The sequence below is a fragment of the Ochlerotatus camptorhynchus genome, unplaced genomic scaffold (genome assembly GCF_037179485.1).
Source record: "Ochlerotatus camptorhynchus isolate MF236.1 unplaced genomic scaffold, CSIRO-AGI_Acam_v1.1 ptg000434l, whole genome shotgun sequence".
Classification (NCBI taxonomy): Eukaryota; Metazoa; Arthropoda; class Insecta; order Diptera; family Culicidae; genus Ochlerotatus; species Ochlerotatus camptorhynchus.
Genome location: NW_027040920.1, coordinates 4,905,625 through 4,924,483, shown reverse-complemented (window position 1 = coordinate 4,924,483; position 18,859 = coordinate 4,905,625). Strand labels below are relative to the sequence as shown.

The following is an 18,859-nucleotide window of genomic DNA, read 5'->3' as shown; positions in this document are numbered from 1 at the left end:
TTCTTCCTAAGCAACCAAAAGTTCCGCATTCAACGATAAAACCCACTTTCAAGTTTCATAAAGTGCATATAAAGTTCTAACACAACATTCTGGCTACTTTAGAAGCTATAGAAAGCGCACGAGGAACTTCAGGCCCCAAAAAGTTCCTATGCATACTCCTAGCAAATCCAAAGAGCATCCCTAATAATTTCTAAGGAACTTCAGACAAGGCTGAAAAGATGGCCGCAACAAAGTTCCAATCATGTTTCAAGCGGAACTTTTTAGCAACTTTAAAGTATCTCAAAAGTTCACTGCAGAACTTCTTAGTAACTTGAAAGTTTCTTAAAAGGTCCGGCATAGCCCGCATGAGTCATAAGTCTTTATTAGTAATAAAATTTAATGTACGTAAATATGAAATGATCAGTGACTCAAATAAATCATAATTCTTATATTTATGCAGTGCATCCTAAAATAAAAATAATTAAAGAGCAATTTCCTGGATTCGAACTCGTGTATTTGGTATGCGAACTAAGAACGCTAACCACTGTGACACAAGTGGGTTGGAAAACCATGCTGGCAAACACCAATTTATTCATCAGTTCATCAAGGTGTTGTGTTTCGTATTCAAGTCAGTCAGCTGGCTAAAACTCCAACAGTAGGCGGGACAACAGTTCACTTTAATATATTTCAGATGACGAAGCGGTTCATGCTGGGCCTCTCACGCAGAAGGACTGGGTTTAATTCTTCAAACAGCTTCAATACTACTACTAATGCTGATAAATCAATACACGTTCATACCTGCCTTTAGAAATAACTTTCATAAAGACCTGACTTTAGAATTAACTTTTATAAAAGTGCGAACTAAATGTAGAATTGGTGTAGAGGACAAACACCTTTTGTTTACTTTTTGTCTAAAAGTTCCGTTCAAGTTCCGCCAGAAGCTGCTTAGAATGCTCTTTAATGTCGGTACCGGAACTTTCAAGTTCTTATAACGACTTAAAAATGAGGCTGCTTTGAATTCTATAGACCACCTTCAACCAAGCTGCTTAAGCCACAAATAGCCTTTTGTCAGAATTTTTTGTTACTTGGGATGCTAGCACCGTACTTCCCTGGACAAAGATTGTTAAGCACTTTCTGGACTATACTTTGACGTGGTTAGTTGCATGATTCAAGCAAGCAAGTAGTTTTCCCATACTAATTTTTACACAAATCAAAAATTCAATGCGGAAAGCTGGTTTACAACCAATCGTTCCCAAGTTTTGCATAATTGTTTGGGACCCAAAATGGAACCAAAAAAGAGTTGTTCTCCCTTGATGAGGTCAAGTTTGTATTTTTCCATAAAACGTTGAACTACCCCAGCGTACAGAAAAGCTTCTTAAATTAATTGGGGCTACAATTTTGAGGATATAAATAGTTAGAGGATTGGCCGCAAAGATGGCGCAGCGATACAAACTTTTGACGTAGGATTAAGTCTTTCACCAACATATTGAGGGTAGAATTTCAAAAAACCGCGTTACGAAAAGTGGTCAGAGTTTGACCACTTATAACTCTTTCAATAGCGGATGGATATAAATTCTAAGCAATCCAGTCGATTTAAATGTCATCTACGAATCTGCTTAAATGAACACTTTATCAATTTTCAAAGGGTCACTTTTTAAAATCACACGAATATGCAACTGTTGCTATAATAATGAAATTTATCACCGATTGACTACGAAAAGCACTTTCCCTAACACAGATTTAAACATCGAGTTCACTCCGGTCTCAACGAACTTGTTTATTCAATCACCGCGTGTGGTGAGTGGTGGTGTCCAGTGGGCATCATCATCATCAGCAGCAGTAGTGCTAGATTGTTCTCCAATACACGACGAAAGTCTGCCCGCAAGCATGAGCTGCAGACCACTGAGCGGTTCATTCGCCGAAGAAGGAGGAAGAAGTTGCACCGCTACTGATAGGATTTCAGTTGTTCGTCGTGAGCCGCTGTGGGCCATCTATGCCAAGTGCGTCACCGTTTGCCAGCCTTATCTGTGTAAAACACCGTGATAGCTCAGCATTACTCAACCATCACGACATGTGGTCACCAAAATATCCACCAATCGATCCAGGTGCAAGGCATGTGCAGCGCTATCATCTCCAAGAACGCGATTAAGGAATTCCACAGCATTGATCTAAACTGGATTCCAAGCTTTCAACCCATCGGTCCTCTTCAGGACCACAAATGTATGATAAAAGAGTTAACTGAAGACTTCAAGTAAGAGCTTGTATCCAAGACACATCGTCCAGGATTGGCTACATGGACACCGACAGATCACCTCAAAAAAAAAAGAACTCTCAAACTGCTTCCTAATTTCAATCTATCGAACTTTTTTTACTGATAACGAGTTGAGAAATCAATTTAATATTTTCTTTACTTTTTCTGTGACATCAAAACAACATTTCGTAATCCTTCGTTAAATCTACGGTCGTGTCTTGGATACAACCTCTTACTTTTTTTTATTTTGCATCATAGAGGCAAAGTTGTAGAACGTAGAATTTTATGAAAATTTTCCGAAGACATAAAAGCATTGTACACTTCAAAATTGACCAAAATCGTAGAACATGTACTTTAAGTCAATTTTTTGAACTAGCTTGTGGATCGTCGATTTCAGTCTAGATGGTTTCAGCAACTTAACTGGAACTGATGATCCACAATGTAGCCCTTGCATAGATGAGCAACTTTTCAGATAGCGCTGAATCGCCAAAATGTCACTTTGAAAAGTTATTACAACTTTGTCCAGCTAGACTGCTGATCTGGCTAACCAAGGCATAGGATAAATATAGCTAGCATAGCCTTTGTAATCCATCCGTTCAAACCAACAGATAAGCGCTTACACTTTCACACCACTTTTTATTGGAATTTAAATCCAAAAAAGTAATATTAATGCCCCGAAAGATTATTATAATCTCAACACAGAGTCAGTCCATGTTCCTTGAATTCAGCTCACCGCATACCGCCTCAGTTCTCGGAACGTCTAGCCACACGAATTCTGCTTCCCGAAATTCAAATGTAAATTAATTTATCACAACCCCGTAAGACTAGCCAGTTAATGTTGCCCCATTTATCACGTGGCTCCATCTATTTTAGGCCACAGCATTACCCTCTGCCGAGCTTAGCTACAAGCCACAAAGCGCAAAAGTTCTCACCGCCACGCTGGCCGCCAACGAACGGTTGCAAAACTCGGAAACTTTCAATTTGCTACTACCCATCCGGTTGACGTGACGAGCCACGATAGGTACAGTGGAGCCCAACCAAGCGAACATTTTCCTTTCATGCTCCGGCAATCCAACGGCGCGGACGGAAATGGACTTTCTGCTTTTGCTTCTTTGATGGCTTTAAAGTCGTCGTGTGTTCCAGCCAAGCAGAAGTGATATTCCTTCACTCGATGGAATGGCGGAGCTTGCGGTGGGAAATTTTCGCAAAGTTCTCAGATTTAGCACCCTCTCTTTTCACCCATGGTTGTTTTCCCATGTGCAGTCGGAATAATTGTCTGAGCTTTTCGTGTAGACCTCTCCACCATGCTTCGAGGGAATAAAATAGAAAACTAGATGACGATGCCAATTTTTATGTGCGTTTGGATTTTAAGAGATAGCGAAAATTTGTTGTCGGTTTTTTTTTGTTGAAGGAAAAATGAAAAGCGGGAAAGACAGATTCATTTTCCCAAGCTGATGGAGATGACAGTAGAAAGATAAAGGAAATGAGAATGAAATATGAAAAGTATAATTGAAATCGATGCTTATCTACGGACGGGGTTTTTCACGGGCATGGGGAAATACAACAAAGACTGAGCGGAAGAAAAATGAAACGGAACCCAAACCAGCGATTAGAAATGGAGAAATGGGATTCACTTTGAAATTAAATTGATTGTATCGAAAGTTTTCAGAGAACAATGATTTCGGAGAATACGCATAACAATAGGAAATGAAAAAAAAAAAACGATGTAGAAAAACAACACACCAACGCACGGAAAAATGGAAAAGTTCACATGAAAGAGCTTACACAAAGAAAAATTAATGGAATCAAACGAACATGAGAAAGAAATGGATACGACTTATATGCTAAGAACATCGAATGAAATTTTCGTTTTCTTTTCGTTTTATGGTACGGTATTATAGCCAAGCAAAGCATTTCATATATAGAGATATTTAATTAAGATCTGATTGATACTTTGATGAGAATGTGATTTTGCTCTTTCCTCTAAGTTAAACTGCGATTAAGTTCGGGTTGTTAGTTCGGCTCTAGGGCTTCTATCTAGGTTACACGTAGCGCTACTAGTAGTACATATCCGGGCATTCACTTGTTTACGTATCAATTCTAGAGGGGAGGCTCAACGTACTTCAACGGATAAAGAGTAGTCAAGAGAGACCATTGATACAGAGGAAAGTAACGAACATACACATGATTATAAATAATAGATTAAAAAGGCACAGGAGTAGATTGGATCTCAAACGGAACTCGGAGCTTCGGGATGGGTCGACGTCCGAAACGTTCTCGAAAGAGCAACAAACGAAAGAAAAGCCAACATAACTACAATAAGAACGAACACAGTAGTACAAAAGAAGTCTTTCTACTGGAATTCATTCGATGGGAGTCGGGTGGGTTTTGCGTAGTCTAAGAATATACGGAACGGTTTTGGGGTTGTAAGAAGGGCGGTCAGTTAAAATGGGATTATGCAAACGATCAGAAAGGATACCAAAGAGATGGTTTTACGTTTGTCGATGCTTCTGGAAATGGGTTCGTACGGACCCGAAAGGCTACTTTTTCTGAATCACATCACATCAATGGAGCATGACGACGACGACGACGACGAAAACGATTAGAGTGTTGTGTGGTTATCCTAGGAATGGACTGATTTGCAGATATAGAAATTTTGGAAATCGAGCGAATGGCCGTTGCTGCTATAGTTCCAGTGCGTTCTCTCGTTCGTGCTGCGTTCTAATGGTGTCGACGGGTGCGGACTGGTTGACTTCGAAGGGTTGTAGCCGGATAATTTTCATAAGGAGATTTTCGATCATAAATGTGTTCCACCTAAGTACATTTAATCCTTCAAGAATCTTCCGTGTTTCTCACGTTATTTGACACCATATCCAGTGCTTTCATGGTAAATTTAAAGCTGGTTACTCACTAATTTTTCATAAGTGCGCCCGCAATCTAGAGTGCCCAAAATTCTCACATCACACATTCAAGACATCGATCTGTCAAATTGATTATACCAGCTGTAAAATGAGAAAGAGAATCAAGGGGGTAGTCAATTCTATTAAAATAACAATAACCTGGTATTGGTTTTCTGTAGTTATGGCAAAAATGTGGAGAAATTCCACGCGAATACTTATTTAATTCTTCTCATTCTAAATTTGCGCGGATATATTTTTCTATTTTATTTCTGTAAACTTAGAAGAAGAATGTAAGTACCATTTTTATCGTTATTTTTTTTTTAATTGTTTGGAACCAATTGCATCAACCTTTGAATTCATTTGGATTCGTAGGAGGAAAAATATGACTGCGCAAATTAGTAGTTTACTGCATACATTTTGAAGTCCAGAAAGAAGCAGCATAATTTTGCAACAAGTGAGGTGACCATTGTTCCATTCACCTAAATTTCGTAAGCAGGACGATAGATCAAATCGAGCGCTTCGATACCTGTAATACCCAAGGATTCAACTCCATTCAACTGCGGCCAATTGCAAACTTTACTCCGGACGAAGCTAGAACAGCACTACCGTTCATACTGGCGACAACGCTCTGATGAGACAACGAAACCCTACCCCAAGCTCCTCCCCTGATCCTATCCTTCGAAAATGTACCCTTCTAACCTCGAGTAAGCCGCGAGTAATCGGCCCAACTTCTACTAGACATAGAATTAAGTGAATTTTGTTACACACAGTGAACAATGAATTATCGGCTCCGTAAAGCTAACGCGATTGAGCCTTCCAAATAAACGAACTAGATAAAAAAAAATTGCAAACTTTTGCTCAAACCCCAACACAAAGATCCACTCAAATTACTTTGTACTAAAAAACGGGGAAAGATTGATCTAAAAGAGAATGGAGGGGTGAAATAGGATCCTAACAAACTTTGTTCGACCGCTATGGCTAAGCTCCCAGACTAAGACTTGCAGCTAGATGTCTCAAAGTTACCAGGAACGGCTATTTTTTCTATCAAGATTAAGCACTATTTTCAAACGAAAGTAATCGTTTGGACCTATTTTAAGTAGGGTTTGTTTTCTAGACAATAGTGGTCCAATTTTTTGCCCAAGGACCTAAATCAAATTTGAAATATATTTTCAAATTAAACATATGTTTGAACCTTGTATTGTAAAAAAATAAAATAAAATAATACAAATAGGTGTAATTTAATCACTTTATGGGGTGGCTTTCTCAGTATTTTAGTAGAAACGATTATTTTTTACGTTCCCGACGTTTCGACCGTTTGGTTGTAGTCTTTCTCAAGGGTTGTAATGTCTAATCACTTTATGGGACCACAACCAAACGGTCGAAACGTCGGGAACGTAAAAAAATAATCGTTTCTACTAAAAGACTGAGAAAGCCACCCCATAAAGTGATTCCAATCAACCAGTCGAAACCACCATTAACATGTGTAATTTAAACCCGATGAATGTGGGAATCTAAGAAAGGGTCAATTCGAGCACTACTAGGGCCTAGATCTGGCACACTTACCATAGTTTTATTTCTTGCTTTTTCTGAAAAATTTCGACTTTTTTTTAATGCAACACTAAATATGCAATACAAATACTAAAAGCACAGTGAAACATATTACGGGTTAATAACACTTTTGATTCGCTTCTCACCGACTTGAAAAAAAAGTAACAAATCCTGTGATAAGCCCCCTGTAAAGCAAGTCAACCCAAAAGGAATGGTCGTATTACCTTGATAATATACAAATCGTCTTTTCGGCCACTCTGTAATTCTTTACTCCTATGGTAAATTCCCTTCAGCAAACGTCAGTCTGTGGGTGAAACATGGTGGACATTTCCTTATCCTTTCACTCCAATGAAAATACCATAAGATACTGTCAAGCTTTGCGTGAAGAGACGGCTCTTCACTGGTACCATGGTGGAGTGAAGAGATAATACAAAGTTCGCTAGATTCATGCACAGATTGACAGATGATTATGGAATTTTACCATAGGAGTATAAAGTGCAATATAAAGTCGTCGAAGAACGTCAATGCTTACTGAGCATGCAACCATATATCTGCTTCTCTGTCAAAAGAGACAATGTCGCAAACGTAAACACTTACTTTTTCCGCGAATTTCTCGAGAATGAAAAACCACTGAAGTAAACCACTACAATAATTATGTAGAAGGAGAGTTCCCCTATCTGATAGAATTGCTGGCTTACATGGATTTACTTTGAACTACGAGAAATTTACGAACCAAGCCATTGTTTACGTTTTCCACATTGGTCCTTGTGAACGCTCAGTGTCGATATCATGAAAATTTTATTTTGACAGATCGATGGCCAACTATACCAGTTATACCACTGAGGCAATTCAAAAAAGGGGTCAGGGAAGTCAAGAACTTTTCCAACTCGAAAAAATCATATACCAGGCCGGAAATTGAACTCATTCACTTCCAGAATGGTCTTGCTTTGAAGCTGCACCTTTACCGACTGAGCTAAGAAAGGCCTTGAAGTTCAATTATTATATTTTTTTTTTCTTTATTAGAGTGACTTTGTCAGTAGCTGGTTCGTCACTTAAGTCCACTTAACTTTCATAAAGATCTCTACACTTTCGTAATTTTTGTTTCGACTTTGGAAGTTCTTGAAGTTTTTAGTATTTCTTAAAAGAGCCCACAAATTTCCTAAAGTTCATGGAACTGCCTTGACGACTTGTGATCTTCCTGCATGCTCCTGCAATTTCCTGGAAGTTTTAGAAAGTTTGATGTTCCGGAAATTTCATTAAAATCTTAAAACATCCTCAAACACCTCTGAACCTATTTTGATTACTTTGTCTTTTGTCTCTCTTTGTTAGTTTTTTTCCTGTCCCACCGTGAGTTTCATCGTCACCCACTGGTCACCCCCCATAGTCGGTTGAACTCACGACGAATCTAGAGCCGAACTACCGTTCATAGTGGCGACAACGCTCTGATGAGACAACGAAACCCCTGATCCTATTCTTCGAAAATGTACCCTTCTAATCTCGAGTAAGCCGCGAGTATTCGGCCCAACCCCTACTATACATATAATTAGGTGAACTTTGTTACAAACAGCGAACAATGAATTATCTGCTCCGTAAAGCTAACACGATTGAGCCTTCCAAATAAACGAACTGGATCTCTGAACCTCTCTGAAGTTTTCTCAATTTTCCTGAAGCTTGTGGATCTTTCTTTAAGCTTCTGTCATGTTTGTGAAATTCTCAGAACTGCCTGAAATATTGTGCAACTTCTGTTCTTGAAGTTCTTTAAACTTCTGTAAAATATCTGAAAACTTCACAGTAGTCAATACAATTTCTCTGAGGTTCTTTGATCATCCCTGATGATCTTGGGATTGATCTGTTGTTCTTGCGATTCTCCTGATATTTTTGGAACTGTACTTCAATGAAGTTATTTAAACTTTTGTGAAATTCCTGAAGTTTCTCTGAAGTTTTACCAACTTCTCTCAATTTCTCCGAACTTCCTGAAAAACTGGGAAATTCTCAACATGTAGGGGAAATGTATGTAATGTCGGCCTAAGTGTCCCTAATTTTGGCCCATACATAAATTCAGCAATCGACTAAATTTTCAATAGCAACCAAAAATATCCACTAGTACCGTCCCAATGACGCGTTCATCTAGATAAAATTGATAAATAGCGGATTTTTAGCGATGGGCCCAATCTTAGATCCATAGACCAGCATAGAGCCATTTCCCCTATTTTTTTATTTTCCTCAAATAAATGGAACTGCAATAATCTTCCAGATGTTTCCACCATACCTTTTTTTTAATTTAGATCGTTTATTTGTAAGGCTCAATCGCATTAGCTTTACGGAGCCGATAATTCATTGTTCATTAAAATTAACTTATTGTGTCTAGTAGGAGTTGGTTTGAATACTCGAGGTTAGAGTGGTATATTTTCGAAGGATAGGATCAGGAGAGAAGCTTGGGGTGGGGTTTTGTTTCCACAATACCTAAAACTGCCATGAAGTTTACGGACCTTCAATTAGAATTTCTTTGGAATTTTTGCAATTATCCCGACGTGTTTAGAACTTTCCTGAAGTTCTGCAAGTTTTCTCAGAATGTATTTAATTTCACTGGACTTCGCGAAAATCCTCAAGTTTTGCTAAAATTTTCTATATTCTGTATGGGTCATTCCATGCCAGGTGCCCAAGGTAATTGAAACTGACCTTTTTCGATATAGAACAAATTTGGAGAGGAAGATTGTTTTGCTTCAAACTTTAAAACGCCAAATTTTTTAGCTGATCGTAGCGCCCCTCTGTTAAGGGAAGCATTTTCAATTTATCGTGACTTTCAAGAAAGCACTACATTATTTTGTAAAAAACTCCGGAACGAATGAAGCTACAAATGGCATTCGGTTCTGTTTTTATTTTTAAGAGAATCAGTCAACAAATCTAAATATGCAACTATTATTTCTATACAGTGTTACCATATTTTAAATTTTGTTTGAGAACTTCAAACGCATGTTTTGCCAAATGAATACATTTTACTCTCCAATTTGATGGCACAATCGTGTTCTCCAACGAACGATAAAAGGTAATTTGCGTATTTTTTTAGATGTTGCGTTGTCAATCATCAAAAAAAAAATATGTATTGATATGGTTATTAGCTTGATGTATTTCCTTGGTATATTTTTCAATATATGTTTATGTTTAAAAAATGTTTAATATAATACCAAGAAGAGATGATTTAACAGCGTTGCCATATTAATGTTTTATTTTGCAGCTCAATATTCTATTCAAACATAAAAATAAAGGAGCAATTTCCTGGATTCGAACCCGTGTATTCGGCTTGCGATCTACGAACGCTAACCACAGCGCTGCAAGTATATTGGAATATCATGCGGGTAAACACCAGTTTAAAATTCATCGAGGTGTTGTGTTTCATATTCAAATCAGTCAGCTGAAAACTCCAACAGTAGGCGGGAAAACAGCTCACTTTTATAATATAATAATACCAGATAAAGTAGCGGTTTGTGCTGGGGCCCTCACGTAGATGTACTGGGTTTTATTTTTTTAAACAGCTGCAATGCTACTAGTTTTGCTGATAAATCAATACACGTTCATACCTGCCTTTAAAAATTACTTTCATAAAGACCTGACTTTAGAATTAACTTTCATAAACTGCGAACGCAATATAAAATTGGGGTAGAGGACAAACACCGTTTTTAACTAAGAACAAAGTTCTGTTCAAGTTCCGTCAGAAGCTGCTTAGAATACTTTTAAATTATGGCAGCGGAACTTTCAAGTTCTTATAAAGACTTAAAAATGAGGCTGCTTAGAATTCTATAGACCACCTTCAACCAAGTTGCTTAAGCCACAAACAGCCTTTTATCAGAACTTTTGGTTACTTGGGATATGACCTCACTCTTTGAATGATTGCATAAAACCAAAAGTAATACATAACCACATACTTTCTGCAGTAAACTTGTAGTTTTGGGTGTCAACTATACAGGAAAAATATGAAAGCACCACTTGAAAGCCAAACTCAAAGGCCCAGATCTCCGAAAGCTTATGAAGTTATTATGATTACGAACACAATTTTTACTCTGGACAGCGACGATATATTTAGCAATGGACACACTGCCATGTTAATTGCGGTGAGTAAATTTTCCACATATTTTCATGTGGAAATCCTCAAAAATTTCTTGGAAACTTTCGAAAATTGACGAAAACTTTACTCAGTTCAGGAGTAGCATCAATAAACTTAGAGCATCCAATCTTTGATTTTCTCATATTTGAGAATTTTTTCCTGGAAAAAACTTGAAGAAACATGAGTTAAATTTAATCATCTCTGAGTTCATTTACTTATTGCAATTTATGAGTATACGAAACTCAAATTTGGATTGATCTCTTTGGCCGTGTAGAGCGAGTTTTTCCATTTTTATGCACACGTTATTTCTAAACAATCCAAATTTAGGTAAGATCTACTCATTTCCATTATCAGGGCTACCCAATATTGATCAAACAAGGTTGTAACTGACATGATAACAAAATAACATTCGGATTCAGTTCGATCTTGTTCATTCTTCATTTTGTCAGTTCCAATTTTGTTTACTCAATTTTGGCGGATATGTAGATCATACTAAAATTTGGATTGTTTAGAAAAAGAGTGCATCCTGCGCTATTGTTGCCCGCAAGTTGAGCAATTCGCATAACCTTGGACTAGAGTCGGTGGTTGTGGTTGTTTTAAATCATTATATCAGTGATTTAGTCCAATCATCTAAACAAAAAATAGTAGAAATTCTCATTACTGATCGTTACCAAACGTATCCCATGACAATTTAATACTCACTGCGTGTTCATGATCATTTCTTCGATTACATTTTATATTTTATTGCAATACCTTTCGTGGACCTTTCATAGCATCGTAATGTTTATTTACTTTGCACGATAGGTAGCCGGTTTGACAGTTCAATAGGTAGACTTGGCTTCACTCTTGGCGTGACTCATTATACACCGACTCTACCTTGGACTATACATCTAATACCTCGTTCTCATTACGCTCTATATCACGTGATATAACGAGATGATATCGATATCAAGTTGAGATGTTCACATTGCGGTGACTTGATATAGTTTGTCATTTATGACAGTGAGAAAAAAGAACAACTTTGTTATTGTTTACATGTGCAGCATCAAGGATTTGAGTTTGCTGTAGAAACCTATCCTGACGGTGGTATGGGGTGGAAGCTTTCGGAGCGTACGAAGCCAGTACCGAGGAGATCCGGATACTTTTGACCAATGAGTGTGGTAATATTTGCTGCAGCATGACCAGTTTCATATCATACAAATGGAAAGCTGTTAAACGCTGCATTTTCACTTTCAAAGCGATGGCTTCCTGGATCAGGACATTGCGTCGATTTTGCTTGCTACACAGGACAGCCAGAGCAAGGTAAAGAAAGCCCACATGGACATTCTTTAAATGCAGATCATTTTAGTATCATTGAACGTCTGAGTGTCATGTGCAGCTCTCAGCAGCATTGTTTACAGTTGGATCACGCCTGCGAGAAATCTCTTATTCACCGACTTTAGCCTTGTTGTTGATGACTTCCCATCGAGAGAGCTTCTTGATTTCCTCCTACGGTACCTGGGCAGCCGACACAAAACGGCGTCCGTTCTTTGGGTTGTAACCGATAAGTGATGGTAGCGCCGCTACGAGCAGAGCGGTCGGTGTTGAAACTGAACACATATAAACAGGTACAACCGAAATTGAGAACTCCCGTAGATTAGCCTCGGATCGCACTATTTTTTTGATGGTTGTATAAAACTAAAATAACTATGGTTTAGTGAATATATCCGCTGTTTTCTGCTATTTCCGCCTTGCCATCTACCCTACTGTTACAGGGTACCGAAGAAAATCTTTGATTCACCACCGTGAAACCTTCCATTAGTTGACAGTTGAATGCTGCCAATCCGATGGTATTGATTGCGGATGACCTTCGTCTCGGGTAGGTGGGTCAGGAGATTGAGAATGGTTGCTTGAAACTGCCAGTTCGGCTTTTTTAAATGTTTTGATTGACTCGACGGAAAAGTGACATGTGAAGCCAAAAAATAACGACCAGCTGTATCGTGGCCTGGTTGCCAGACACTGCTTTTCAGAATTTTATCAAGTACACAACATGATATGAGCTATATCAAGAACTATTCATGATATAGATTGACAGATTGTTTGTATGGGATATCACGTAATATAGAACATGATATAGCTGCTATATCACGAATCACTCTATATCACTTGATATAGAGCGTAATGAGAACAGGGTATTAAGCGGAAATAATACATATCAATGTTCACAATAATCTTATTCAATTTCAATTTCTTCAATATTTGGAGATTGGCAATAATAATGACAGTTTCAATTTAAGTCATCAATATTGTTGACAATATATCTCCTAATTTTTTTATCAATAAACTAATATGTGTAACAGGTACTTAAAATTTTGGTCCTCATTCTTACAATCGCTATCAGAACTTTAATATCACGAATTGGATTGAAAAATTCAGGTTGCTTATCTTACTAACCAGGCTAAGTAACTCGGTAAAAATAAAAATATCCATTAAGGCCTCGTATATGTAGGGCTAATATCAAAAACGAAATTTTGCTGTGTAACAAAGGTTCTATTCGCCTATTTATCAATATGGGTTTTCATTACAGAAGACGCTTTCAAGAAGTTTTTGATGCAAAAATATATAGGGGAATTTACGTATTCTCGGCAACCTAAGCAGCGACCTTCTTTCTATAGCCTTTTTCTCTATGGAACGCACACATATGCAGTATTGGTTTGTTTACAATCTTTTGCTGCCAGCTGCTCTAACAATTTCAGTCGAAAGAATTGTCAAAAACTGTTTTGAAACGCTTTTACAAAGCTCCAATCTTCTCTAGTGAGAGCGAGTATTGTCGGCAACTAGTTTTTCTTCGGCAATCGTTCCATTTGAACTGCATGTAAATCTGCTATTCTATTATCGGCAACTCGAAATCAGCTACAATTTGTAGTGCGTGTGTTTCATTTCAAGAAAACCCTGCTAGATTGCTTTTTCTCAGTGGTAAAAATATAGTCAAATTGAAGCTGAAAGCATAAAGAATCGTTTGCATGCATTCAGCGAAGTGTTTTCGTAAGCAAATCCAGTGAAAATAGTGTTTCAATTTGGGTTGCCGAAAATAGTCTGTCATGCCGAAGCCGTCATTTCCCCTAGTATAAGTTATTTATTTTTTTTGCTCAACTTTGAAATAAGAGCAGTTACACGTCAAATGGCGGATTGATCTGATGCGACCTTTTGTGATTTGCATGAAACTGGAGTGAATAATTCAAGAACGACATGTGAAAAGGGCATACAAGCTTTTTGTAAACTAACTTTTGTAGACCCTTTTCTCGCCAACCGAGGGTCGCCAACAACATCATCGGTAAGGGGAAAGATTCCCCTACCTGCTGATGTTGATGGTTTGCGTTAGTGTCATATGGGTGGCGAGAAAAGGGCATTAGATGGTTTGTTTACAAGGGGGCATAAAAGCCTAGTCAGTAAAGGCTCTTGAATTGTTTTTTTTTTGTGGATAATCATTAATATTCGGACACTCGCAAAATTCATCAAAATGGCGTAATTGATATTTTTCAACATATCTCAAAAACGTCCACTTCCAATCGAAAGACAAAGATGTAATAAAATTAAATTCCCTTCTCAGGAAAAATATACACCGTTAACAAGTTCATGGAATTCAGGGTAAAAAATTCAAAAAAGTGTTTAAAGGTTAAATAACAAAAAATGACCGTAATAATATATTAAATTATATTTCATTTACTTTTTATTAAAAAGCTTATCAAAAATGTTATCTTCTTTGCATATTTCAAGTTGCACATTTAAAAATTAACATAAAAAACATGGAACAACATTTTTTGATAATTTATTTTGGATTTTTTTTTTATGTTTTCACATAAAACGTTTTTGAAAGTCTAAAAAATTGATTTTGCATAAAGATTTAAGAGAAAATAGTAAAAACTTAAATTTCACAAAAAGTTGTTGTTCCATGATTTGAAATTTTTTAAAGAACTTTTAGATGAAAACTATTAAGATAATATTGAAGATGGTACTGTTTTATTATTTACCTTTTAAACACATGTTTGGATTGTTCTTCCGAAAATTTCATGATATTGTTACATCGCACTCTCTCTTCAAAATTCAGAAATTTCTACTGGATGTTCCCACTTATCTCAGGTTCTCACTTGTCCCGGTGTACTTTAAGTAAAACCTTAGATGATTGGAAGCTTTCCCACTTCTAAACGGACACAAGCGTCCAATGTTGCCTATATGCAATGGTCATTTGATGGTTTGATTACTTGAACATTGAAAAGATCTATAGCATAACATAGATTTGATTTTCGAAACCTTTGACACCAAAAGCGTCGATCGTGTGACAAGGATATTTCCCAGAAAATTGTGAACCATGCATCACGGGAATTGAATGAAAAATCGTGCTATCTCAATATTTAACCACCGAGCTACAACCCTTGGAAGGCGAAACCCCCCCCCAACAACCGGATCAACAACGAGGGCAACATGTGCGACATGACACGCGTTCGTTCCAGAACACAGTCGATATGTTGGTGGCAAAGTTTTCACCCGAAAAAGAAAAAAAGAAAAACGGAAAACCTCGTCGCACGGTGTCGTCTTTCAGTTGGCTCACTCGGACAGAGACACAGTCTGTCGATGTCGCAGTAGCAGCAGCAGCAGCAGCAGTACTCTGTTAATAGCGCGATTGGGTGGATATTTCATGCGATTATCTATGCAGCTCACATCGCGAAAAAGAGACTTCTGCTACTTCTTCGAGTCGTGTCAGTTGTGCAGAGTCGGTTCGCATCCGGTGGTCTCTGGTGAGATTTTCGTACAGAGCTTGCCGGTTGATTGAAGTCTACGCGTTTCGAGTTGAACTCTGTACTAGTCGGATTTGTTTGTTTTTTTTTCGGTAAGTGGGTGATGGGTGCTTTTTTGGTGCAATATTGAGTGGAAAACGTCCGCGATGGTTGGACGGTTGCAAGTGGGAGAAAAAGTATGTGTCTTCCGTCTAATGGACTCTAGAGCTCGTGTTTCTTGCTTTTAGATTTGTGAGTGCAGTTCGAATTTTGAATAGGCCGCGATATTTGGCTGTTGTTTTGAGTTTTTTTTTTCCTATCCGAACGATTCGCGTGAATTTACTGATTCGAGCAATTTTTTTTTCAATTTCTTGTAGTGAACGTGGATCGTGGTGATTTTTTATTGTTTTGGAGAAAAACAGATACAACACGTCAATACCAACAGTATTTTGCTTGGCTATCATATTTACCGAGCGCTTTACCTGCCGTACCCATGTTGAGGATACTGATCTCGCCAAAGTAGGAGCCGGCTTTCAGCGAAGCCATAACAGTTTTTCCGTTGTCTGCGACAACCTGCAGTCTACCTCTATTGACTATGTACATCTCTTTGCCGACTTCACCTGAAACGACGTGGAAACGAGGAGGGAAATACATGGTTCGGGTTAGTGTGCTGGCACGTCACGTACGGTTTATCGTGGAAACCGGTGCCAGTCTGCTGGGTAACGAGCCGAAATGGTAATTGCGTTAGGATTTTGAGAATCAAAACTCCTGGCGGAATCCAGCGACACGGTTGGAGAAAGTATACCTACAGAAGCACCTGCTTACCTTTTCGACAGATGAAATCGCCCGGAGAGAACAGCACCGGCCTTAGCTTTAACACTAGCTCGCACAGAAAGCCCGCCTCGGTATTTTGAAAAATTTCTACTCGCTTAAGTGTATCTAAATGAACATTTATAGCTATTTCAGCCTGAGGAAGAAAAGAAAAGGAAAGAGTGATTAGGTTCTACAGAGTAATGTTTCGCGAGTATTACGAGACGTTGTATAAGTTGAGTCATCGGTTTTAAATCTAATGTCATCTTAAAATGCCTGGATCCTGAAATAAGATGGGATGGGATGTGTTATGTAACTTCTTATAGTACATGCCAATTTGTAACTTAACATCTAAGCCAAGCAAAAAGTAGGTACCTGAAATGTATGTTCTTACATTCCTTTGCACCTCTCGTATAAAACAATTTTCTCAAAATCAAGTAGGGTGCTTCACAAAGCATTATTTGTAATTTGTCCCATCAGGAGCCACAAAACCCAACTGGAAGCACCATAAATCGCCCTGAATTTATGATTAAGATGTCTAAACATTCCATATCGATGCTTCTCGTCTTAGTGTAATAACCAACTTTTGTTTTTTATTTATTAATTTATTTAATGTGTCAATGATTCGTCTGTTATATGGTTGTCTTAATTAATTGAAAAAAGTATAATTCAAACAAAAACAGGACACGTTCTAATTCAGGGTAGCCATCTACTAAAAAGTTGGAGGGTGGTGTACAAGTCACGACCGCATTTTTTACGAAGGACTACGAAATTCACAAAATGAGTAAAAGTTATCCCGAGCAAAGGATTATACCAAATTGATAACAAGTTCTGATACCCGGTTATCAAGATTTGATAACTGAACATGTTATCTTTGTGGTTGAATAAACAGCCAACATAACAAAAATTATAACAAAATAATACCTCTGGGATATCACAAGAATAACTGATTTGGTTATCATTGAAAACAACTTGATAACAAATCCTGTGATCCATGCAAATTTTTTCAACAAAATTCCAAATTATTTTATTGATTTGGTATTAAAGCCTTACGCTGATAACAGAAATATGATTGGCAGTGTTTTTTTTTTTTCTCATCATGTGGATAATATTTGAAGTTTTGAACCTTGCATCATTTTATATTCTTTCATGATATCAGTCGAGGTTGAATAAGTAATGGGATAACAACTCAAAACAAAATGATATCTGGAATACCAAGACTTGTTTTCAAGATGATAGCAGGTTGTTATTTCCTTTACTTGGGCAATCACTCTGAATAAGTTTCGTTTTCAGTGTACAACAAAACGAACACCCCTGTTCAGGGTTACTTCCACTCACTTGATATTAACAATTGTTTTTTTTTTTTCTGATTTATGAAAACATTAGATGTTATAATAATAATCAGTACTTGTAAGTAACAAGAAGAGTGTGTAAAGTATGTGTTTGACACATAAAACTTGTCAATTTTATTGTACACCCTCTTGTAGTTATATGTAAAACACATCATTATTTCATCTAATGATTAAAAAAAAAAACATTTTTTATAGCAAGTGAGTTGAAGCAAAACTGCCCCTGTTAATTACTCGGCAGTCAAACGATGAATGCAGTCAAACTTTCTTCCCTTACTTAGGAATTTAGATTAGCCTGAATAGAAAAAAAAAGTTTTCCTAAAAGCGTCAAGTTTTGAACGAAATAAATTCTATTTTAATTACAAAATTTTATTCAGATTAATAATAAGATTTTTTTTTTCCTTTGATTTGTTTTCCGTCGATCTTGTTTTCCGTGCTGCGCACCAATGCTACCGACGCCAGGGAGGCAGCTCCCACACCTGGACCCTACCTATCGACTCATCAACTCATGAACCGGGGACCAACGGCTTTACTTCCCTTCCGAAGGTAGGCGTGATCAGAGATGTTATGCCTCAGAACATCCCGGCAGCGCCGTCTGGGATAGAACCCAGGCCTGCTGGGGCGAGAGTTAATCACGCTTACCACTACACCACCGGCGCCGCTGATAATAAGATTTGTTTGGTATAACTTAGATAGTTGTTTATCAATGATTAACTTTTGAAAAATGATCAAAGAGTTCAGCCAAACGCTATGACTATCGAAAGAATAGAGACGATCTTTGCTTTTTCTATTCATTCACTTACATCAGCAAAATACAGAAAAAGAAGGGGCATAGAATGCTAATCTAATTGCTTAAGTAAGGGAAACGTAGTAAAATTGACTGCACTTGAACTTTTTTTCCGAGTTGAAGCTTACCGCTATTAATGTATTCGGCGCAAAACGTAGTAACACGATTTGATGCAAAAGCGCACTTTTATGACCGTTATCGCACTTCCAACACTTCTTTGTTCATTTTGATACGAAAAACGCAAAACTAAGTTGGGTTGGGTTATCTTTATTAGCGAGATTTTCAGCCAGAGGCTGGTTCATCTCTTATACCCAATATTAAAACTACACAGATATTGATACAGATTTTTGGAAGAAAAAAATGCAGATGAAAAGATTTT

The 18,859-nt window shown here is 37.6% G+C and overlaps 1 protein-coding gene across 1 annotated transcript in view; it reads right to left on the bottom strand.

Annotated features, from left to right (window-relative positions):
• LOC135711676 (cyclic nucleotide-gated cation channel alpha-3) overlaps positions 1-18,859 on the bottom strand; it is a 484,096-nt gene that overhangs the window by 44,626 nt on the left and 420,611 nt on the right. The window contains exons 8-9 of the mRNA XM_065234596.1: positions 16,360-16,501; positions 16,017-16,154 (exon numbers count right to left, since the gene is read on the bottom strand). Coding sequence (XP_065090668.1) covers positions 16,017-16,154; positions 16,360-16,501 — 280 coding nt within the window. The remainder of the gene's footprint in view (positions 1-16,016; positions 16,155-16,359; positions 16,502-18,859) is intronic.